This window comes from Mytilus edulis, chromosome 7, assembly GCF_963676685.1.
Source record: "Mytilus edulis chromosome 7, xbMytEdul2.2, whole genome shotgun sequence".
Lineage (NCBI taxonomy): Eukaryota > Metazoa > Mollusca > Bivalvia > Mytilida > Mytilidae > Mytilus > Mytilus edulis.
Window position 1 is genome coordinate 16,979,415 of NC_092350.1, and position 25,477 is coordinate 17,004,891.

Here is a 25,477-nt window from a genome sequence, read left to right on the forward strand (position 1 = left end):
ATACTTTTAATGAAGGTAAATTGTAATATCAAATGCCTTGAACAATACTTTAAATAAAGGTAAATTGTAATATCTGATGCCTTAAACAATACTTCTAATAAAGGTAAATTGTAATATCTGAGGCCTTGAACAATACTTTTAATGAAGGTAAATTGTAATATCTGATGCCTTGAACAATACTTCTAATAAAGGTAAATTGTAATATTTGATGCCTTGAACAATACTTCTAATAAAGATAAATTGTAATATCCGATGCCTTGAACAATACTTTTAATGAAGGTAAATTGTAATATCCGATGCCTTGAACAATACTTCTAATAAAGGTAAATTGTAATATCTGATGCCTTGAACAATAAAGGTAAATTGTAATATCCGATGCCTTGAACAATACTTCTAATAAAGGTAAATTGTAATATCTGATGCCTTGAACAATACTTTTAATGAAGGTAAATTGTAATATCCGATGCCTTGAACAATACTTCTAATAAAGGTAAATTGTAATATCCGATGCCTTGAACAATACTTCTCAGTCGGAAAGCTGACCCCTGTTTGACCCCATTTCTTAAAGCAACAATGGACGTCATGTGATTACCATATATGGGCATTTTTTAACCAAAAAAAGTGAAGCTCGTTTTTTGGAATTTGTAGTTTTTTGCATGAATTAAAACTAATTTCCTTTTAAGTGAACATTCTTGAGTATATAAGAAATATATTACTCAACTCAATTATGGATTAAACTCATTTTTTTCTCTCAAAATGTGTCTTCAAAGTCAAGGTGTTGACGAAAAAAATTGGTCACAGAAAATTAAAATCGTAATTTTCTTTCTTAACTTCTCGGGAAGCTATGCTGAATTTAAATTATGTTATGTAACATAACTTGGACTATGATATGTCAAATTTGTGCCAGTTGATATGCTAAGATACGCAAATGTGCCAGTTAGATGTGTCGATATTTCTGACGAAGCGGGGCCGACGACAATTCACGAGTTACGTCCCTTTGTTTGACACTATCATGAACTAACTATTGTTATATCAAGCAATATGCTGTTATTTACATGTGGAAATTATTAAAAATTATCTTATTAAATATATTTTGATACTGTAAACATGTGCCAAAAACTAGAAAAACACATTTTATCACTTTTCAGAACTCAGTCCCTGTGAAATAGGCCCTATGTGTCCCTATGTGCCATAATAGGGTTAATAATTTAATATTAATTTAATATTCCAAGAGTTAATTTAATATTCATGTTTTGGTAAGTATTTTTACTGCTGCAACCAAATTATTTTAACACAGAAATACAAGGGGTAGTCTAAATATTCATGAATAATGGATCAAGACAGTATTAAAATGATAAAAAAACAGAAATTCCTTTTCATTACTGACACTTGCAAGTTGGTCCTACCTTTTTCATTTAAACATAAAAGAGATCATAATGAAAGTATTCTGAATGTAAAATCTTCATTATTTTAAATTTATAAAAGGAAAATTAGTTTGCAATCCTTGTATACTATGAACAAACTAAATATAACCATGTTGTCTCATTGATTTCATGCAAGTTATAGTTCTAATGAATGAACTCAAATTATAAAAATAACACACTAAACCAATAAATAAATGGTGCTGGTCATGAACTTGAAAATAAATAAGAACAAAATAGACTTAGTAATATTTTTCTTTTTCTATTTGAAAAAAATAATAATATCATTAAAAAAACTATGCATTTTTACAAATTACAGTTATATTTATTAAAGTATTTCAGAGCAGTTTCTGGGGGCTAAGTCAACAATTATGTTTTAGATCACAAGTCAAAATTAAGTCACACCTCATGTCAGTATCATATGATAATTCTTTGAATGAGATTGATTAAAATGATACTCTGAAAGAGATTGTTTGAAGGCAGCAACCATTTGTTTTCAGGGAGGGGGGGGGACTATGGATTTTTTTCCAGACAAGTTGAAAACAATTCTTCTCTTTCAATTTTAGCATTTCATCTAATGGCAGCTGAGGGTAAAACAAACATTTTGTTTTTCTCAGGGTCAAAACAAATTATTTTTTATCCAAAAATTGGAAACAAACTTTTTTTCTTCAAAACAATCAAAAGCCACCACCCCCTAACCCCTACAGAAAATCAAATGGTTGTTGGCTGCCTAAGTTGAAATTTAGGACAATACTTTCTCATTTACTTTTGCAGGATTCCTTTATCACAAAAAACAAGTATTATTTTAAACAACGAATGTGTTTTATGTCAGTGCATCTATTAAAGCAGTTAAGGTTGTGCAAAGGCAGTATAAGATTTCCTTACCTTGGTTTAGTTAAGTCATACATTTCACTGACTTAAAGAGAATAATTAATCCAGTCAAATATTCACAGCTGATCTCGCCATTACTTTTTCAAACAAACATACTAAATGTGTACATTGACTGTGTTCAGATGCCAGGTGACATCGATGTGTAAGACCGAAAAACTACAATGTCAAAAAATGTCTTTCTTTTGGAATTTAGTTCAAACGGGGTTTCCCAAGGGGTAATAGAACGTTATACTTTATGATTTTTTTAAATTTTGAGATACGTATTATTAATTGTTTGTATAACTTATAGTACATATAGTCTTTGTTAATCTGTGAAAAATAGAAGAAAATAATTTTAAACGACGATCAATGGCATTACGGGATCGTTAAAACTTGGCCAATTTGACGTGTTTGAGATTTTTTTTCCTTTTGATAATAAACTCCATGCTCAACAAATCGAAATAAATCTATTTCAGACCCTAATGGCAAGTGGGAAACTGAAAAAAAGATAAACTTCCAAATTGGCGCCAAAAAAAAAAAATCCACGAAATTAACGCAATTTCAGAATGGCGGGTTTTAATATCAGTCCCATTGTTGTCTTAAGAAAGTAGCAACAACGGTCGTTTCTAAGGGTTTGCTTTCCGACTGTTCTAATAAAGGTAAATTGTAATATCGGATGCCTTGAACAATACTTCTAATAAAGGTAAATTGTAATATCTGATGCCTTGAACAATACTTCTAATAAAGGTAAATTGTAATATCGGATGCCTTGAACAATCTATAATACTAAAATTACGAGGTCCAATTTGTCAGCCGTCATCAAGTAAAAACGACGAATCACAGAATTCAACTTTATATATAACTAATATAGTACAAAGGTGTAGATTAAAAATTACACCACTCCAGGCCCTTTTGTTTTCCACGTAATTAATATTGCCAATAATTAAGAAGTTCCGGGTCGAGTCCGCTACCGATACCAATAGTATATTCACCTGTTACCTATTACCTTATCTGTACGTTCCGCATCTGACAGGCGCACCACCAAACGTTGTATTCAGGATTAATATGCTATATACACGGGTCATAACCACAGGGTTGGCACTACTAAATTGTCAAATTGTTACCTATTGTAGTATTTTAATCAGTAAGACTTTCTAAGATAACAATACGAATACTAAAAATCTGGACTAAAAATAAGGCGTATAGCCGTACAGTTTTCAATTTGTTAGTGGGCATGACGTAAAACAGCGAAGCAAAGAATTCAACTTTATTTATAACTTATATAGGACAATGCTGTTGATTAAAAAATACTCCATTCCAGGACCTTTTGTTTTCCAAATAATTAATATTATTGTTTCAGTTCGACGGGTTCAAACAGAAAGACTTGAAAGCAGAGAAAAACTGTGTATCTTATAATCGGCATGACTTTATCAGATGACAATACTAATACTAAAATAAGGCTTGCGCATAGTTATATACTTTAATTCAGTCACGGACCCGTGATATCAAGGGTGTGTTCTAGTACTTCTAATAAAGGTAAATTGTAATATCTGATGCCTTGAACAATACTTCTAATAAAGGTAAATTGTAATATCGGATGCCTTGAACAATACTTCTAATAAAGGTAAATTGTAATATCTGATGCCTTGAACAATACTTTTAATGAAGGTAAATTGTAATATCTGATGCCTTGAACAATACTTTTTTCTTCATTGACTAGATACTGTTTGCTTGGGTGAATATAGGAGCTTAAAATATACATTCAGATATACAGAGGTTTCATTGGGATATTATTATACTTTACTTATTAGATGAATTTGGTTGATTTGAGTCTGAATGTATATATCCCTATTACATTTAAAGAACCTTAAAAAATAAGATAGTTTGGTAGTGTATAGCAGACCATTATATTTATTAAAAAATAACCATTGTTTTTTATGTAAAAAATTAATTGAAAATTTCTTTCTTTCTATAGGTTAAGACGGTTGCATACATGATGATAAACTCTAATACTGCACTGAGAACAAACAGTGGTCAACTGAAGAAGATTCCAGTGGGTGTTACCTTGCAGTTGTCTGTCAGTTACCATGATGATGTTGGAGAGGAATTCTTTGCAACAAATGTAAAGATGTATTATAGATTAAACAGGTAAATTGTTTTTTAATTTTAAAGTAGTACAAAGAGACAATGGTAAATCTGTAAACATTAGAATATTTTATCGACATCTATTTTAAAGCTCTTTATGGATTAATATTCTTTACTAATTTTTGGTGGTCTAAATATATCCATACCTACATCTTCTACACAGTTTTCTTTTGCTGGTAGGACTGTCATGACAAAAAAATAGATTAAATTCTTACTGATTTTAGGTACGATCTGGTACAAATTGGACATGGTTCAGACAACAATACATTGGTAATGAAGGCTGCCGAAGTTGGACAAACTGTTCTTAAGGTAAGATAAAACCTCTCTTAGAATTACTTGATTCATAGAGTTCTAACAACAAATATGCATTTAGCTATAAAAGGCTTAAGTAATGATTTATGGAGGCGAAAATTGAATATAAAGCAGGAATTATATCAATATTTATTAGGCTTTTATTGATGTTTAATTGTAGGTTTGGGACAAACACAGCCCCTGGATAACAGATTATATAAACATTGATGTAGATTATGCCATTACACCAAACAGTCATACAGTATTCTTAGGACAAATTGTGTGTTACACTTCATCTCTAGTTACAGAAACAGGTATGAACAGTCATAGATCCAGGTTAATAAAATTTTATATACATTGTACCACCAAAAAGAAGGAATAACATTTTTTGTGTTAAATGAAGGTTTAAGAAGGGCTAACATTGACTGTTTTAGTCTATTTATATCTTTGCCAAATATTTGCTTTTTTTTTTTTACCAAGAACCCTGTTGGGAAAATTTAATTCCCAAACTTTAACTTTAATACATAATGTAAACAATAGTATTAAAATATATTGCATTGTCAAGAGCTGAATTATTTTGTTATTTAATTAACAGACGTCTCTCACATTCTTGTTTTCCCCATATATTTCTGATGTCACAATGTTTATGTTATTTAGTTCAGGAAGATTGTTCAATGGCTTCATTTACATTAAATTTTGAAATTATTTAGAAACTAAGGTTTCAAATCCTCAGGCAAAGTTGACCTTAGATGAATTTGGCTATTATTTTTAGGTTCTCATTGTTTATATAGCTATTCAACTGTACTTATACTTCAGTAGCTTTCAAATTATCATCTTTGAGCTTGACCAATTAAGGTAAATCCAGGAAAAAATTCAGAGTAAGTAGTGTTGTTTTAATTTCCACATCTATTTTACAGTTATTTACTTTATTAAAACAGGTTATAATGGTGTATGGCAGAATAATAACAACAATGTCAAGATCACCAGTGATAGTGGTATCGCTGTGGCCACTAAAGTTGGATCATCGTTGATCACATATGAAATATCTAGTGGTATATTTACTTATACAGAGGTCAGTTACTTTTACTTTACAGCTTTTCTTTAAAAGCATGCAAAATAAACTTTATACTTGCTTGCTTTGTCTTGGATGTTTACAAACAATAGGTAGTCAGAGCTTCAGTCTGTTTAATATATACTGGGATCTGATTGGACAATAAGAAATGGCATACAATATTGAACTTAACCTTGAACTCAAGTTTATGTGTACTGTTCAATCAAAGTCCAGTATATAGTGAACAAACTGAAACAGACTACCTACCTATTGTTTACAAACATCAAAACAAACATAGCAAGCAAGTTGAGTAAAGGTTTGCTTTGCATGCTTTTATAGAAAAGCTGTAACATGATAGCAAACATTGTACATGTTAGAACGTTTAATCTTGGTAAAACCAAACTGAAATTGATGTTCATTCTTGTGCAGATATGCCGACAGATTAAATTGGTAAATATTCCTTGATGAACAAATCAACTTAATTTTTATGCCCCATTTATGGACATTATGTTTTCTAGTCTGTGTGCCCATTCGTTCTTCCGTCCGTTTGTTCGTTCATTCGTCCGTCCTGCTTCAGGTTAAAGTTTTTGGTCGAGGATGTTTTTGATAAAGTTAAAGTCCAATCAACTTATAACTTAGTACATATGTTCCCTATGACATGATCTTTCTAATTTTAATGCCAAATTAGAGTTTTTATGCCCCACCTACGATAGTAGAGGGGCATTATGTTTTCTGGTCTGTGCCTGCGTTCGTTCATTCGTTTGTCCGTCTGTGCGTCCGTTCGCTTCAGGTTAAAGTTTTTGGTCAAGGTAGTTTTTGAAGAAGTTGAAGTCCAATCAACTTGAAACTTAGTACACATGTTCCCCATGATATGATCTTTCTAATTTTAATGCCAAATTATAGTTTTGACCCCAATTTCATGGTCCACTGAACAAAGAAGAAGATAGTGTGAAGCTCAGGTTAAAGTTTTTGGTCAAGGTAGTTTTTGATGAAGTTGAAGTCCAATCAACTTGAAACTTAGTACACATGTTAACTATGATATGATCTTTTTAATTTTAATGCCAAATTAAAGTATTGACCCCAATTTCACGGTCCAGTGAACATGTAAAATGATAGTGCGAGTGGGGCATCCGTGTGTATGGACACATTCTTGTTATCCCATAACATGGTCCACTGAACATAGAAAATGATAGTGTGAATGGGGCATCGGACACATTCTTGTTTAGAGTTTATTTTCAAAAACTTTCCTCTTTTTTTCATGAAAATTTACATGGAATGAAATATTTGTTAAGGATAGAAAAAAAGCATATATCTAAGTCACTACTTTTGATATAAAGATTTGAGAGAAAAGAGGCATTTTTATGCCCCACCTACGATAGTAGAGGGGCATTATGTTTTCTGGTCTGTGCCTCCATTCGTTCCCCATGATATGATCTTTCTAATTTTAATGCCAAATTATAGTTTTGACCCCAATTTCATGGTTCACTGAACATAGAAAATGATAGTGCAAAGTTCAGGTTAAAGTTTTTGGTCAAGGTAGTTTTTGATGAAGTTAAAGTTACATCAACTTGAAACTTAGTACACATGTTCCCTATGATATGATCTTTCTAATTTTAATTCCAAATTAAAGTTTTGACCCCAATTTCATGGTCCACTGAACATAGAAAATGATAGTGCGAGTGGGGCATCCGTGTACTATGGACACATTCTTGTTATTACCATGTGATTGACTGTTAATATAATTTATTACAGGTAACAGTAGAACCAATAAAATCTGTAACATTTGACACACCTTTAACCTTCCTGACCAATGTAAAGGGAAGATCTAGTGGATATTTTATACCAGTCAGACTAGGGGATGGACTCCAAGGTTAGATATTAACACTAAGGACTGTCATTTTGAATAAATTAAAGATATCCAATCTCAATTTTAAAAAGTTACAAAAGTAGATAGTTTGTGCTCACAATTGTGTGAAGTGGACTCACATGTTCAGAAAACTGATGGGTAGGCATATTAGAACATATTTTCTTTTTATGCCCCACCTACGATAGTAGAGGGGCATTATGATTTCTGGTCTGTGGCTCCGCTCATTCTTTTGTCCGTCCGTCTGTTCGTTCTTCCCGCTTCAGGTTAAAGTTTTTGGTCAAGGTAGTTTTTGATGAAATTACAGTCCAATCAGCTTGAAACTTAGTACACATGTTCCCTATAGTATAATCTTTCTGATTTTAATGCCAAATTAGATATTTACCCAATTTCAAAGTCCATGGAACATGGAAAATGATAGTCCGAGTGGGGCATCCGTGTACTTTGGACACATTCTTGTTTATTTTTGTATTGATAGCATTTACTCTTTATTCATTACTAGAACCATAAGTTTTTGTGTAAGCTATTTGTAAAATTGATATTGTACTGACCAATTCCAAATTCAGGAAAATTTACATATATAAGTGTACAATTAAAGTTATATGATGACTGTTTTAAATATTTTTCATGTTGAAAGGCATATATAGCATCTTCATTTTTATCATGATCTTTTCAAATTGTATGAAGGTTTCAACTAAAAAATCTGAAAAGGGGACATCCTCTTGGGAGGAGGACATTTAATAAAAATATTCCATGTTAATTATGTAGGGGTTTTGGGTATGTGAGCATGCTCACTACAAGCTATTCATTCTGTGATGATGATCACTTGAAACAGATGTTTATATAGATGCTATTTTCTATTTATAGGCGATAACTGTTATAACAAAGTGCTGGAAGGAGATTTTCACCCTGATTCCATTCCATTCAGCTGTCAGCTTAGCCTAACTGAACAAGGAAGTGAAATATCCATTGATGACCTCTTCTCTGTCTTTGGCATATTTGACAGTAAAGCAGGTGAGACAAACTTAATATTAGATTATGAAAACTACTTGGGGCCCCCTTACAAGTTTAATTATGTCACCTTATTTATGTGGCATTAGGAATAGGAAGTAAACTTTTGTTGTAGAACATTGGTTACAAGTCACTTAAGATGATCTAAGATTGTTTGTTCATTACTGATAGAAAGCATGTTTGGCAGGGTTGGAGTAGGATAGATCTTTTACTTTCCTCTGAAATCAATTTGAATGGAATGGTACTGTTTATCTCTGAATTTTTAGATGATAAATAAAACTAACAAAAACTGAGAATTATGAGGAAAATAAAAAAAATGGACTACTTGATTCCTCATCAAAGAGTTAAATGCATACTAGTATTTTGTTATTTAAGAAATTTTATTCTTAGTTTTGAGTTTAACTTTAGTTTAATCTTTTTTCTAGGACAATATGGCTGCCAGCTAGAGAAACAAGAAGTGGACAAGATGTCACAGCAAATCAGTACAATGACTTCCAATATCCGTCTGCTTGTAAGAGTTCCTTTCCAGGACGGTCAATCAGAGGTCATATCTGAATCCAAACAGTTTGAACTTTACCCAGCATTCTTTGTACAAACTTCTGAGATACATCTGTCTACAGTAGCAGCAGTGTATCCTATCAGAATATCATCTATACCTGCATTAGCAGGATGTATTAAGGTAATAATATACAATAAAATACTTATAGTTGCCCTGCCACAGAGAGAGGTTTAGGAATGTAGATTCTTCAATCATTGATGATGTATCATACTATTTTACTACTACAGTATAAGAATATGATAAAACACAGCTTACATAGTATTTTAAACTAGTTAGCATCTAGGTTCACAAAAACCTGTGGTCAAGGTTGAAGTTTCCACACTGCTTTCTTCCACCATAAAAATATTCATATACATATAGCAAAACAAAAAGCTGTGGTGGTATTTGAATGATAAACTTTATCTACAGTTGTCTTGTATTGAAGAAAACAATTTAATAACAACAATTTTTAGCATGACCTGGATTTCTTGATTGTGCAACTGTACTTCTATTACACATTTAAAAATCAATGTTGTAGAAAACCATCCTTGTTATATTGTAAAACACTTATATAACAAAAGGGTCAATTTGACTTGTACCTCATGCATATAACTCATCTCGAGTTTAGCCTTTTGGATTCAATGCTTACTTGTTATGGGGATGAAAATATTCAATTTGTGTAGTAGTGGTATTTATGGATTGAAAGACTTTCTATGATGAATAGTAAGGAATGTTTGTTTATTTACAGGCAGTGGTTAGTGATTCATCAATTCTAGAAGCTCTGGAACCAGAACAAGACACACAGTCTAAATCTGTTCTTTATCCAATCAAATTGCTTGACTCTGCTGCACTTTGGGACAGAGAAACACTTGATATGTCAGTAAATATGATTTGTGCAAAGACAGGTCAAGAAGTTAAGGTTCCTGTTAGCATAAGATTAATCGGACAGAAGCCAGAATACTTAGGTAATTACCTTTCATGAAAAAAATGTATAAAGGACCATTAAACAAAGTCATGTAATTTGAATAACAACCAAAGTACAATTTATTTGAAAGTATCATTTGATCCCATATATAGAAACATATTGAGCTTTTCTGTTATGAATACAAACTCTTCCCAAAACTCAGAGATAGCAGAAGAATAAATGCACTAAGATTGATAATTGAAAGCTCACCTCAACAAAAATGAGGAAATATCTTATTTTTATCATCTATATTAATGTCTATGTACATGTCCACAAGCAGTGCTATGAAAATGAATGATGTTAAGTCATAATTTGATGAACAACATATCTTCAAAATGGTGGTTATGAGATCTACAATTTAAAGTAAACTACCTTTGATTTGATTTCTCTACTATTACCCAAAGAATTTTTCGATGTGTTGTCCAAACTTATAGATTTCCTCTGAAATAGCCCTATTCATCCAAAACATGACAATTGCTATGCCAAAGGCACCCAGTAAACACTTAAGATGACAAACAGTAATAAAAGGTCTATTTCTTGGGTATACAAGTTATTCATACAATTGATTGGTTCAGGTACATCAACCCTATTTTCCTCATTCTTATATGAATAGACCATGAATAAGTTGAATTTGACATAAATAAAAGCATAAGACAAACTTTTGTTCTACTTATTTCCAGATGATTATGGAGCACATAGAGGTTGGACAACTCTGATTAGACAGTTATTTAATAATTATCCATACTGGCTGTTTATGTTCTTCATGATATTTACCACAGCATTACTGGCACTTCTAGGTAAGTCTTGATACACACTTTTATTGAATTATGTTGACAGGTATGGAATAATTTTACCACTGGAATTTTTTGAGGTATTTAGGAATCAGTTAGTCCTACCTGTAACACAACATTAATAGATTAAGAAACTTTACACACTAATGGAGGATGTGAATAACCTCTAGAATGAGTCAGTTAACAATATGAGCCATATTGACTCATATATAGATATTATTGTGCGAAAATACTGAAGTTATTTCCTCTAAATAATGATTTCTAATTGCAATAAAGGAATGAAATAAATATCAAAATGGCATATTTTTTTACCATGTTGGATTTCTTATTATCGCTTTGGGAGCCTCTTTCTTATGTGACAATTGTTCAATTTTTCATACATTTTGTACATATGAAGTTTTAATTGATATATTCCAGGTTTTCATTATCTATTTGGAAAAAAATATACAGCTGTACCCAATGCAGTATTTATGCCTGGACCAGCTGGGGCTTCCTCACCTTATAACATACAAAATTTATCAGGTATGGAATACAGTTCTATTCATTTTTATTGTACAGAATCAGTTATTGTATATTTTTGTGTGTATCAATTTTTGTGGATTGTGGAAAGCTTACACTTTGGTCAATATTTCATTTTGTGGTTTTGCCAAAGTCTGCATTCAAGCTAATGGAAAATTTGATGTTAGTTGAACATTTAAATTTGTGTTAACCTGCACCCAGGAAATCCATGAAAATTGGTACCAAACAAAAGTTAATTAATCAACAGTATATGGTTCTAATTACATCATGTAAAGGATTAAACATCTTTTCTGTTCAATTGTATACCAGTTATGTAGCAGAATTATACCGGTTTTCAAGACCTAAACACTCCCTCAAACCTGGAAATGTGGTGTTAAAGTAAAACCTCATATCTAGCTATAAAAAACAACGAAAAAAAGATCCAACTATATTTGTTCCCACTTCAACTTTTGAAAATAAAATACTAAACTGATTTAGTGATGTTGACAGTTTAGAATTATAACAAAACAAATCAGTTTTCATCCAATATTAATGAAATTAAGAAGCATACCATTCTTTTAACATGATTACTATAATATCACTGAATCTGTTTTATTGCAGGCTCACCACCAGCGTATTCACCAGCTTATTCACCATCTAAATCACAATCACCATACCTCTGGTCACCAGGGTATCATCCTCAGGATGGGTCCAGTCCTGGACGACGGAGATCACCATACATGAACAGACCTGTCTCACCAATGTGATGAATAACTCTCATAGGAATAATGCTCATATTATGTACAAATGATAGCAACCAGTAAGGAACATTGTGCAAGTGAAGTTGTCAGGAAATGCAAGCATGAAGTTAATAGTCTCAAAATTATAGGGAAAAATGGCATATTATTGCATCTTTTTCTATGTAACTTCAGTATTTAAAGAGAAAGACGACTTTGTTTAGAATTGTTCAATGTAATAATCATTTCATATTATGCAGATGTAATTGTTATTTGCAGTGCTGATTCAGGTACAATTATCATTACAAAAGACCTAATCACTATTTGTGAAGCTGGGACACTTTAGCTAATAACGCCATATTACAATTATTTTGTGTCGTGTCATCAAAATTAATAGGGGAGGTTTGTGATCTCTAGTAATTGGGGACAAATAGCATTGAAATGTATTATTCTTAAGTGACGAAGGAAGTTACATTTTATTGTCTTCAGTACTAGGGGTGTTAATAATTGTTGATTTTTTTATTGACTTTTTTTTTGGGGGGGGGGGGGAGGGGGGGAGGGGGTGCACTTTGAAGTAAGGTTACTTAGAATTTTGTTTATCAACCTTTATTCAAATTACCCATATTTAGACAAACCAATTCTATAAAGGTAATAATGAAAAAAATAATGGTTTACCTTATGTCTTATGCCTAAGTGTGAAAGTGAAATTGTATAGATCATTTATTGTACAGATCATTTTTGTGTGAATTTGATGTTTAAATAATCTAAATTAATTATTGAAATATAATGGCTGAGCAATTAATGAAGAAGATTGTTTTATCATGTGTTCATAATAAATTCCTTAAAAAATGTAGTTACTGACAGTTTGTCAGCATTTTGTAAGTTTCCTAAAGACATACCTAGTCACCGCCATCACCCTTTGTTATCAGCATTTATATAACCAGAGTGTAAAACAAATTCCATCCAAATACCTGTGTTCTCCTCAGGGCCTTTTATTATAATGTGGTGCTTTCTGAATTCTTTTTTTTAATAGATTGTGTAAATGATGTTTTTCTATAATTTCTAAAAACATGATGGTATTCAAAATTCCCCATTTTCCAGGATGCTATATGAATGTTGTTGGGAGAACACTGTTTCAATTTGAATAAAAAATTTCTCCTTTTAAATATTTGATTTAAAGCAATTATATTTTGAATTAATCTATAAAAGACCACCATATCATCTTATTATATAAACCCAACATGCAAAGGCTGTATAGCCAATTTGGTCGTTAGAAACTTACATTTGTTGTATTATATAATGAACACAATTAGGCCAATGTTTATCCAGCTTATGAAATTTAACAATATTATCACTCTGTCCCCCTTTTTTTATCCCATCAGGATGGGATTTGTGCTGATGTAAAAAAATAGAATGTTATGGATGATTTCTTATCTGTTAAAATTATACAAATGTGTACATGGCATGAGATATTAAACTGTAAATATCCAACTTTATATTATCTTGAAGTTGATCACATGCCAAAAAGTTATTTTGGTTTTATATTAGATAAAATTGCTCAATTATTTTGATAATTTGTACTAAGTGCAGGGCTCACACTACTTCAGAATTATAGGGAGAAGTGGTGAGATTTGAAAGAGAAGTGCTCATCCACGCGGTGCGATACAATGTTTGAATTTTACAATAGTATAAAGGGCCATATGTAAATAATGTTCTTTTTATATTGTTCAATTCATATCTGAGTAAAAAAATTACAATTAAAGTATCATTTGAAATTAAAAGTTGTTTAAGTTTTACTAAGGTTCTTGTGAGAAACTACCAACTAAATATCTAGCACTAACAAAAAAAAAATTATTTTAAAAAATGTAAAGAAATTATAATATATCAATAACAATTTAATTTAAAATTATATTGTGTATGACATTCAGTGTTTCTCATAAAAAAAATATAAAAGTTATTAAGCTGGGCCAGAATATATTGATATTAGTATAATAGTCTCAGAGTTAAGCAACTTTAATCAATAGTTTGAAACAATCCATAAAAAATATAGGGAATTATATACACCAATCAATTAGATGTTACAAAAAGTCTCTTAATGCGTGTGGAATGCGTAATTTTCCCCTTTGGGATCAATATTCTTCTGTCAGCTGTTCCATCCTGCGTCCGTAGTAGTTATTGTAAAAGTACGGATTTCGGTCATAGCTGGTCCGGTTCAGATCCGGAGTTTAGAAATCGGTCAATGGCGGACGAATGCAAGAAAATTTACAAAAATAAACGATGTTTGACAAGTTATTTGGAAAGGAACATGACGTTTTTAATGCAATAAATGGATTAAAAATTTACTGGAGGCAACTTTTATCACGTTTAAATGAAGTAACAAACTTATGTTGCCGCCGAATTTGAGGTTGATGTACGTTTTCGAGTAACAAGCACCGGAACTTGCAGAAAATGCACGAAGTGATAAAAAGTTGTATTTTTATCAAATAACCTGCTACACACTACGAAGACAATGCTTCAACCTGTTTTCTAAAGATAATGAATAGTTTATGTCTGAATTTCTTTAATTATCAATAAAAAAATTGATGTTTCATCAACTTGGTAAAAATTGAAAATGTCCGATGACAGAAGCGACTGAAAGCGACTATCGTCAAGAACAGGGCGACTTGTTTTCGCTTTTGGGGGTCGGGGAAAGCGAAGTGACGGTCGGGAAGGCGACTTCTTCGCCCAAGTCGCCTGGTAGCGTGAGCCCTGAAGTGTAGTTGAATATTGCATTGTTAAAATTTGTACTTTTGAGAATAGTTTTGTTGTCACCCCTGAATGGAAGTTCCTATGGTGAGACAATTTTATTTTTTTTATTTGTTAAATGCTGATTTGTTGTTACATTCCATCACAATTTTTTTTAAATGAATGCAACCGTCACTGACAGTTTAAATACAAGTCTTAACTTCTATTTCTATAGTTTCCTCAACTAAATATTGTTTTTATCTCTGTTGAAAACAAATTCTACATTTAGCTCTGATTGGATAAAAAAATCAAAAATGTGGTCTCCAGAAGGAAATCAACCAAACAAACAAGCTGAACGTCAAGTTGTTCTCCATCTACTGTATCACTAACCAATCAACACTGACTTTGCAAGACTGTTAGATTCCAATCTTAAAGGACTAGGATTGTCTGTTTTCCTAACAATGGTCATTGTTCTCTCTTGGAACTCCTGCTTCTTCCATCAAATAAAACTGACCACCACGTTATAGTTAAGTTGGCATTTAACACCATCAATCAATCAATCAATTTATATCATGTTTGTTCAGCTAGATATCTTTGGAATAAAATACAATATAATAATTATTTTCAGCATTAATTTAAAAATATAGCATCTTGTTATATCTGTAGGTTAATTTCTCCTTTTTATCTACTGTGAAAGTACTTTAATTCGTGGGTATCAATTTTCATGGTTTGAGCAATATTTACATGTTCATGGGTTTTTAAATTCGTGGATTTCAGTTTTCTATGAAAAAAAAATTGGAAAAATTGAAGCCATTAGAAACGAAGGTTACAAATTATCTGGATTGAAGGAAATGCAAAGTAAACATTGACCTGTTTAAATCGTTTTGACCACACTAATTAACCCGAGATAGGGGGATCAACAGATTAAAGATCATTTAAGGTGTTGATTAGGTCATAAACATGTCAGCTAAAGAAAACAATTACATAAACAAATGCTATAAATGTATAAGAAGTCAAACCTACATGAGGATATTTCCATGTCTTGATTTTGACAATGGTTATTTTATTTCGTTGTACACTTAAATTTGTGGATAAAGTCATCCACGAAAACCATGAAAATTGGTTCTCCACGAACAAAAGTACTTTCACAGTATTTTTTAACAATGCCATAAATAGATGTACTTAATGACTTTTATATCTATTGTTTAGTGAGCTATTAGGGCTTCTTATTACATGGAATAAAATATGGGAGAGTTGGCCTACACATGATATTATTTTCAGAGTAATAGGGGTTGACCTACATTTAATTTTTTCCTGGAATAGTAAATAAACAAATAGAATATATTTGTATGTAATATGTACCAAGAAAAAGACTGAGATAACCTGTTTAGAGTTCACCACATATCTTATTTTAATTTCTAGATTAGATCTTCCAATGGTTTTTTTGTGCATAATATTTTATTTAAATGTACTAAATGCAAATGTAATGTTGCAACGCTACTTTTTCTTTCATTGTTAATAAATTATGACAATGTTGTACAGTTAATTTTTAATTTCACTATTGTGGTTTGAAATATTCCATCAAAGAGGTTTTTGATGCAATTCTAGTGATTGAATTGAAACTGATATGAATTCAATGTAACTTTACTATGATATCATTATTGTTAATCATTTGTTTTTGTCATCACAATAGGAATATAAAGATTGTTTTTTGTGTGTCCCACATGTTTAGTGTTTGCACATTTATGACTTTGTATGCCTTTTTTAAATAAATAAATTTCCTGGCAGTCCAGGAATAAAATGTGATTATTTTTGTCTATTCTGTTCAGACTGGCCAAGAAAGAGTTGATCTGGGTGTATTTTCATGATAGAAATGAGTGATTTTTGTCTTCCCTGCGACATAGGTATTGCTTTTCTGGTGATGAGGACAGCTTCAACAATTGTTAAGTTTTCTGCCTAACTTACCTTCTTTTGTGTTTTGAGCAAAAACAGAGAAATAAAAAGAAACTAAACAGACTAAAGATCAGAAATACAGGATCAACAACAGATTTGTCATGAATTCTACCCTTGTCTATAATGTTTGAGAGAGTCTTTTGTTGAATATGCACATAGACCAAGGTGAGAGGCAAAGTCTCTTTAAAAGAGTTTTTCATTTTCCGTATTATTTTGAAATCTAAAAAAAGAGAAACTTTAAAATGCACAAATAATCAGCAAGCCATGTTCTACCAACAGGTCACTGTTTTATAAAAAAAAAATACTATTTTTTTGGCATTTTGTTCTAATATCTTACAAAAATCTTCTCTTAAACAAAACTGATTGGCCAAAGTTAACCATTATTTACTTATCTAGTTTGTGATTTTTGTCAAATAACCCTGCCTGCAAACCAATATGGCTAAAATAGAACACAGGAATAAAATGCAAGTTTTGTCTATTATTTTGTAAATAGATATGAGAATTTGTGGTATGAGTGCCAAGTCACAATTTGTAAAAGTAATCCATTATAGGTTAAAGTATGGTCTTCAACATGGAGTTTTGGCTCACACAGAACAGTAAACTATAAAGAACTTTAAAAAAATAACTAGAGTAAAACCATTCAAAAGGGAAAACTAACTGTATAATCTATATAAAAAACGAGAAACATTTATGAACCACATCAAAAAAAGACAACCACTGAACATCAGGTTCCTGACTTAGGACAGGTGCAAAAAATTGCAGCAGGTTAAAACATTTTAATAGGTACCAACCTTTATATTTCTTACTTAATTTTCAAGATAATAAACAAAACTTGAATGGAGAAAAATTGAAGGGGCAGAACGTTGATATATATAAGCTGCTCATTTACGTCAACGTTTTCTTATAGGAGTTATTGCTCTTAAATGTCTAATTTTACCATGTTTTCTTCATATTGCCTTTTATTTGGAAAACTATAATATAAAGAGAAACTTGAATCAGAAAAAAGTGATCAGCTAGACAAGATCTACTAGTATGTCAAAGGACTCTTATATTGGAAATATTGCTCTTAATGATGATGTTTATCGATTTATTTTGAATTTCTGTTTATTATCTTGAAAATCATACAAGATATATAAAGAAACTTTATACACATGTATAGCAAAAATTATCAGCAAAACATGATCTACAAATGAGCCATCATTATAATGGAAATTGTCTTTAAAGAGTTATTGCCCTTGCATGATGATTTTTACCAAAAAGTGGCCATTGGTGATCAACACCGACTCTAAAGAGCCTCTAGTTCTCATTTTTTGCTGATCTTTTGAAAACTACAGGAGCTTGGTGAAGAGTGTAAAATAAAAATATCAGCATGACAAGACTATTTGCTTTTGACAACTGGTTATTGCCCTTGATTAAATGTTGATTTTTATTGGGGTTTTTTTCCCCCTTTTTTGCTGTTATTTAAAAACCTAAATAGCTAGGTGAAAAAATAAGAAGCAACACAAAGAGTAATTATAGAATGTGAATATAATTAGTTTATAAATGTGTCTTTTATTAAATGATATGTTTGCATTAATTTTGATGAAGTTTGTGAAGTAGGCAAAACATAGATAGATATTTCCAGTATGCAAATCTTTAAAGTTTCTGATTAAGGATGTATTCTTCTGACTTTTCAGTCTCGTTCAGTCTCGTTGAAATCTCGTTCTTGAATATTTCCAAAACATGTGATACAAGTGGAAAATATCAATGAATTTTAAAAATATTATAATCAAATATAACTCTGTGAAAAAATTGTGTATTTACAATGAATGGTTTTTGAGTAATCCAGTTTTCAAATTTTATGACCAATCAAGTCAGTATTTTTAGCCAAAATTTTGAGAAAATGGGTTAGGGATACAAAAAAAATGATTTTACAAGAATCATGTACATCCCATACCATTTTGGTCTTTTCAAATTTCTTAGATATGTATTTTTTCAATTATTTATAACAAAAAAGTTGAAATAATATGTATTTTGTTCTTTAAACTGAGAATAATCACAAAAATTCAAAATTGACAGCATGGTAAATTTTACACAAAAAAAGCATCAAAATATGATAAAACTTTCTTATATTAACACCTACCTATAGTTTTTTTAAGTAAGTTTTATTCAGATTGGTCCATTTCATCTTTATAGAAAGTATGAAAAAAAGTTTAATTGTTGAACTGTGATTTTTTTCATGATAATAGTCCAAAAAATAGGTAAAAATCAATGAAAAATGGGAAAATCATCAAAATTGGGCATTTTCAAAGGGCTGTAGCAAAAAAAGAAGTGCACAACCATATGTTTTTTTCTTCACCAATTATTTTGTTACAGTCTTATAAACCCCAAAATCTTGTTAAGAAAAAAAGTTTAATTCTAGAAATTTTTGGCTCCTCAGAGGTGTACATCCTTAAAAATTACACTTAAGATCGCAATAAACAATGCCCAGCATAAATCACAATAATCAATACACAGCACAAATCACAATTAATAAAATACACAGCGCAGATCACAATTAATAATACACAGTTCAAATCACAATTAATAATACACAGTGCAAATCACAATTAATAATACACAGTTCAAATCACAATTAATAATACACAGTGCAAATCACAATTAATAATACACAGTGCAAATCACAATTAATAATACACAGTTCAAATCACAATTAATAATACACAGTTCAAATCACAATTAATAATACACAGTGCAAATCACAATTAATAATACACAGTTCAAATCACAATTAATAATACACAGTGCAAATCACAATTAATAATACACAGTGCAAATCACAATTAATAATACACAGTTCAAATCACAATTAATAATACACAGTTCAAATCACAATTAATAATACACAGTGTAAATCACAATTAATAATACACAGTTCAAATCACAATTAATAATACACAGTGTAAATCACAATTAATAATACACAGTTCAAATCACAATTAATAATACACAGTTCAAATCACAATTAATAATACACAGCACAGATCACAATTAATAATACACAGCGCAAATTGCAATTAGTAATACACAGCACAACCCATGAAGATACACAAGAGAAAGTCCACCAGAAAGTAAGGCATGGTTAGAATTAACAACTTTTGCATCAATAAATTGGAAAATAAGAGAATGATTTAAGTGAAAAACTCTTTGAAACATGACTAAATGATCAAGTTGACTATACAAAGACTAGGATGATGCAAAAATAAATGTCACATGAAACAACTTTTTCCATCTCCAAGTTGATAAGACCAGTTATATTTTATTCCATGAAGTGGATTTTGGCTCTTGGTTTTCTCAATAATGAATGATAATGTACAAAATTTTGAAGAAAAAAAAAATGTTTGATAGCTTCCAAAATTTACAAAAAAATGTTTAGTTTAAGTGCAAAAAAAAAATCTGACTTTGACAAAAACATAATGTTACACCCCATCCCCCTAAACCCCTCCCCCTTAGTAAAAACCCTCACCACCCCCTTTGTCTTTGAAGTTAAATGGATGCTCCCTAAAACACCTTAGGTTAAGTTCTTGTCACTCTTATGTGACTAAAAATCATTTTGATTTTTTTTTATTAGATAAAGGTAAGCTTTCAAAATAACAATCTCCAATAAATAATAAGTCTGTAAGTCTTCAATCTTCAATCTTTGTTGTGATGACAGAGTAATCTCTCTTGTGAATAATATCCTCTCTTGTAAAATTAATATCACTAATGTAGTTTCTCCTTTGTACTTAGATATTGTAGGTGGCGCTTTAAAAATATTATAGAATTATATAAATGTATCAAGTGAAAAAAAAATAAAAAAAATGGTTAATTGGGTTATCGAAATGGCATGAAAAATTAAAAAATGTTAAAAATTAAAAGAAATTTCTATTAAATTATCCACTAAAACGGTTTGTTTCCTCTATGTACTCTGCTAATAGTTGATTGATACTTTCTGCATTTGGCAAATTGATTGTTAATAAATTGTCTAAATCTGTTGGAATTTGTCCTGTTATGAAGTATATTTGATGGAATAAGTGCAAGTGCATTTTATCGTCTGCTATTGTGTTTTGATATCGTCCCTATTTTTAGTTACATCAAAATTAATCTTTGAGATTGTCATCTAAATAAATTTTTCGGAACTTCTTTAGACTTATCCTATCACCTATATCAAATTTCAAGATGGAAGATGCAGACGTCAAATATTCTCTTAGAAGTTTAAAATATCTATTTAAAGTTCATAGTATCATTGTTGTCCTCTCACTCCTTGTTGCAAAAACAAATAGCACCAGTAAAGATGTATCAGTAACATATGATCACATGTACACATCTGGTTTAAACGCATATGTTGGAGGAAAATGGTTTCAATGCTCAGCATTTCTGGAAAAAGCTATTCAGGAGAGAAAATCTTATAAAACTGTCATAGTTGATTGCAGACTTCGTTGTCGCAGTAATTCAGTGCTGTCAGACTTTTTCATTCCAGCAGATCTTAATACATCTGTAGATGCTTTACGGCTCAATTTCTTTGAAAATCTAGTAAAAGAATCCCATTGTCTGAAAACATGCAAAACAGAGAAGCTTGGATATCAAATCTCAGAAAACCGTGTCTTACTTGAAGTAGAAGAGGATTTTGACAATCTCAAACCATATTCTTATCTGCAGTTTTGTTACTACAAGGTGAATCTATGAGTAATTGCTTTTAACTATTCAGTAATTATGATTTACTCATGTCAGTCATGAATTTAGTCTATGAACAACTGGTTTGGTCTCTACTGCCTTCAACCCCCCTCAATATGTATTTTACTTACTATTGATGACTTCATTGACTTTAACAGGCTATAAATAACTATAGGGAACAAAATAATTCAAGTTAGAGCATTTTCATGGTATTAGTTTTTTCACCAAAAATGTAAGCCTACTAAAGGTGTAACATACTACATGTTTAGTTTGACTTACCAAGGCCAACAGGCTTAATATATGAAGTCAGGATACTGAAACAATAATCATGTTCAAGTAAATATTAATAATTTATGTCTTAAATATTAAATAATTCATTCAACCCAAGGGTTTTGTACAAGTTATAATCTGGAAAACAACTGGAACTGAAAAAGGAGGAAAAATCGCATACATATACAATATTATCATGATTATTAACTCTTTTATTGGTTATTTCCCCAAAAAAGATAGAATATATTTTGATAATTTGCATTAACAGCAAATAGCTATTCATTACTGAAATGCATGCATGAATACTTTGTGTGGATTCATTTATTTTCATGGATCATGTGGATTAAGGAATTATCATATTTTCATCAATATTTGATGTCACAATTTTTGCCACAGTCTGCATACATGAAATTCAAATCTAAATTTGTGGTTCACCTTTACCAGGAATTGCATGAAATCCATGAAAATTTGGTATCCTAGAATAAATATTTTACTTTCCACAGTATATTGAGACCGAGACCTTCCATTGTATGGGACAACCACGGAACACGTCATGAACAGTCATAACAGCTGCAGTGAGAAATAACATGTAGCAACATATCTATGTGATTTTTTCTGCTAGGATAATTTGTCAAATATTTTGTTTAATAGATCTTGATAAAAGAAATAACAAACACAAATTATGTTCATATAGGTATAAATTTCTATAAGCTAAACTATTCGTATTCCGCTATATCAATTTGTTGTTCAGAAATTTCATTGAACTATTAATTGATTTGTAGTCAAGGAGAAGTTTTACATTATTTTACAATAGCATGTGTAATGAATATCATTGTCTTCTAGTTGAAGACATAGATAAGTCCTAACACCAGATTCAATGACATTGGTATTAATCAACTGTAGAAATTATTTATAAATTATTGCGTGGATGAAATTCAGAGTTGGTCAAGGCTTATCTAGTTATTTGGTTCAAAATAAATCGGTACTTACTTATCTGAACAGTTTTACATGGTGCATGTAGTTTTCCTAGCATTTATTTATTATAAGAATAAAAAGATGTGGTATGATTGCCAATGAGACAACTCTCCTCTAGAGACCAAATGACATAGAAATTAACAATAATAGGTCATCATAAGAACTTCAACAAAGGTCAAAGCCCACAATGCACAGTCAGCTATAAAAGGCCCTGAAATTATTGTCTACAATCTTATTGATTACATTAATGAATTATTATAGAGTTCAGAAACATTCAAGTCTTAGAATTGTAGTTGAAGTTCTTTATAAATGTTGGTCTCATAGGGGAGGGGGGTCTGATCCAATATCCCGCTTATTATTTAGTGAGTATCCTGTATCCCACTTCTCGCTGCCATAGTATTAGAAGTGCCTGTAATTTCCCGTGTCCCACTACTTAGTTTCCGGTTTTCACGCTTAATTATTCGACTTTCATGTGTCACGCTTAAAGTTTTCCTGGCTAGAAACAAATTTAATTTGATGATCATGATGATAGTGTTCAGTCACATATATGTTTTGTGTCAACTGTACCTTAACTGTAAATGGCTGCTGCAAAGAAATTTCTATATATATATCTTGATCCCAATTAACTTAGCATTTTACATTATAGCATAAGTATAGATGCAGATTTTAGTTCAACATGATAAATTTTGTCAATAATTTCAGATGACTTACAACCTCTCCAGCAAAGTCAATATAAATACCATCAGATAGTAAGACACTTACGTCAATTTAATGGTGAAGGCACTCCAAATATCTTATTATTTATCTTTTAATTCCAATTTTATCCAGATTTTTGTTCTTTATTTTATTTCTTTTTTAATATTTATATAGTTCTGTAGACTATCATGACTATTGCCACTCTTTTCTCCGCAGTTTTATATAACTTATTCAAATAGTTTTGTTTGACATGAATAGAATAGAATAGAATAGAATATTTTAATATTAAAGTGCAACCTGAATTATAACAAAAATTACATTCATATATACAAGTAATTTTCAGCCAGCCAAATAGGCTTATGATGCACTGTACATTTTTTATCATTATTGAATATATAAGGAAGTATGTAGATTAAACCAGTGAGACAGAAATCCAACAAGACATTAAAAAAACCCACCTAAAGATCATTCAACAGTCTTGAGGTACTACTGGATATACAAATCTATATTGTCAGTTTTATCAAAAAATGAGTGTTTTTAGGTCATGAAATCTTTTAAATATTCCTTTGGATTAATTTTAATCATTATAATCTGAAGGCTGTTTGTTGTTTCTTTGATTGAATATAAACTGTTTACAGTTTTTGAAATCAATATTTTCCTAACTAAAATTAATAATTAAATTCCGCCAGATTGGGCAAAAACACATAAACTTGTATGCTGAGAACAGAATATCATTGATTCATGTTTTAAGTTTAAAACAATTGATTTGTCAAATATTTATGACTTGAAAAATGTTACAATAAAGGGTCAGTATGTATTGTGTAATCTATTTGTCATTAGAAAAGAAATAACTTTTTAAGAATCACTAGAGACAAAATATAGCATTATATGGGTAATTTTCAACAAATTTAGATTTTTCAGTATTCTACACCCATGGAACAAAATTCATTTCTGATATAAAATGCAGTTGAAAGTTTGTATATGAATCAAAATGTACTTTTAAATTAGAATGTTTTACCATGTGGAAAATAATTAACTAACCCATAACTTATTTTTACAGTAAGGCATCAATTTAAGTATAAAAAAGTATAAATTAATGTTGATTATTTATTTTTGAACTTTGCCATATGTCAAACACACATGTTTCTTCTGACACTGACACATGGTACCATAAAAATATTCTTAAAAAGATGTTAAAAGATTTTATGTAATGACTTTATTTGTTTAGTTGATATAAATAAGAAGTTATTAATACAGTTCGATCCTATTATTGAAATTTACAACTGAGTTATTTTACATAACATTATTTCTATAATACTCAATCGAGACTCAGTTTCAGTCATTTGAAAAGTTGAAGTCAAATAAGCAATACCATGAATTTCATATTGGGAATCAGGAGCTTTTTATGCTATTGGATAAATCATTTGAACACAGGAAAATTGGGAAAAATTGCTGCTTTGCATATTTCAATTATCTTACTGACATTTTTAATTATGAACACACATAGTCACAGTGATTTTCCCAGGCTGACATATGATAATTTTTACCTGTCTGGATTACAAGCTATTAGGTCTGAGAAATGGTTTCAGTGTATAGGATTTGTTGAGAAGGCTATAGAGAGTAGAAAACTATACAAGGGAACAATAATTGACTGCCGATTGAAATGCAATGGAGGCCAAATGATTGACGATCATTTTCTTTTCAAAAGTTCCAATGATTCTAACAGTTTATTTAAAGCGAATTTCTTTGAAAGGATGGTTCAAGAGTCACATTGCTTGAAAAAGTGCCAGGCACAGGAGTTAGGCATTGAAAATATAGTAAATTCTGAATTTGACAAAGAATTTGAAAGTTTTGTACCATACATCTATCTTCAATTGTGTTATAAACAGGTATATATATATATATATATAACATTTATTAAAATTAAAAGTTATAGTGTTGACCTAAGCTTACTTGCATATTTATACCTTATATTTTATAATGCTA

General features: G+C 30.6%; 3 protein-coding genes across 6 annotated transcripts in view; 2 read left to right on the forward strand and 1 right to left on the reverse strand.

Moving 5' to 3' along the window:
• Nucleotides 1–13,023, forward strand: part of LOC139480866 (nuclear pore membrane glycoprotein 210-like) — a 52,225-nt gene extending 39,202 nt beyond the window's left edge. The window contains exons 34-44 of the mRNA XM_071263792.1: nucleotides 4,267–4,439; nucleotides 4,661–4,745; nucleotides 4,909–5,041; nucleotides 5,666–5,799; nucleotides 7,531–7,648; nucleotides 8,510–8,656; nucleotides 9,079–9,332; nucleotides 9,940–10,156; nucleotides 10,836–10,952; nucleotides 11,364–11,468; nucleotides 12,066–13,023. Of these exons, the coding sequence (XP_071119893.1) occupies nucleotides 4,267–4,439; nucleotides 4,661–4,745; nucleotides 4,909–5,041; nucleotides 5,666–5,799; nucleotides 7,531–7,648; nucleotides 8,510–8,656; nucleotides 9,079–9,332; nucleotides 9,940–10,156; nucleotides 10,836–10,952; nucleotides 11,364–11,468; nucleotides 12,066–12,211 (1,629 nt within the window). The 3' untranslated portion in view covers nucleotides 12,212–13,023. The remainder of the gene's footprint in view (nucleotides 1–4,266; nucleotides 4,440–4,660; nucleotides 4,746–4,908; nucleotides 5,042–5,665; nucleotides 5,800–7,530; nucleotides 7,649–8,509; nucleotides 8,657–9,078; nucleotides 9,333–9,939; nucleotides 10,157–10,835; nucleotides 10,953–11,363; nucleotides 11,469–12,065) is intronic.
• The window catches only part of LOC139480884 (trifunctional purine biosynthetic protein adenosine-3-like), a 483,263-nt gene that overhangs the window by 243,533 nt on the left and 214,253 nt on the right, over nucleotides 1–25,477 (reverse strand). The window lies entirely within an intron of this gene.
• LOC139480867 (prolyl 3-hydroxylase 1-like) overlaps nucleotides 21,042–25,477 on the forward strand; it is a 47,417-nt gene continuing 42,981 nt past the window's right edge. Inside the window, exon 1 of one of the 4 annotated variants that reach the window (XM_071263796.1) lies at nucleotides 21,042–21,550. In XM_071263796.1, the coding sequence (XP_071119897.1) occupies nucleotides 21,056–21,550 (495 nt within the window). In that variant the 5' untranslated portion in view covers nucleotides 21,042–21,055. Of the gene's footprint in view, nucleotides 21,551–24,703; nucleotides 25,381–25,477 lie in introns of those variants that run through there. The other 3 variants (XM_071263795.1, XM_071263797.1, XM_071263794.1) reach the window with 3 other exon arrangements.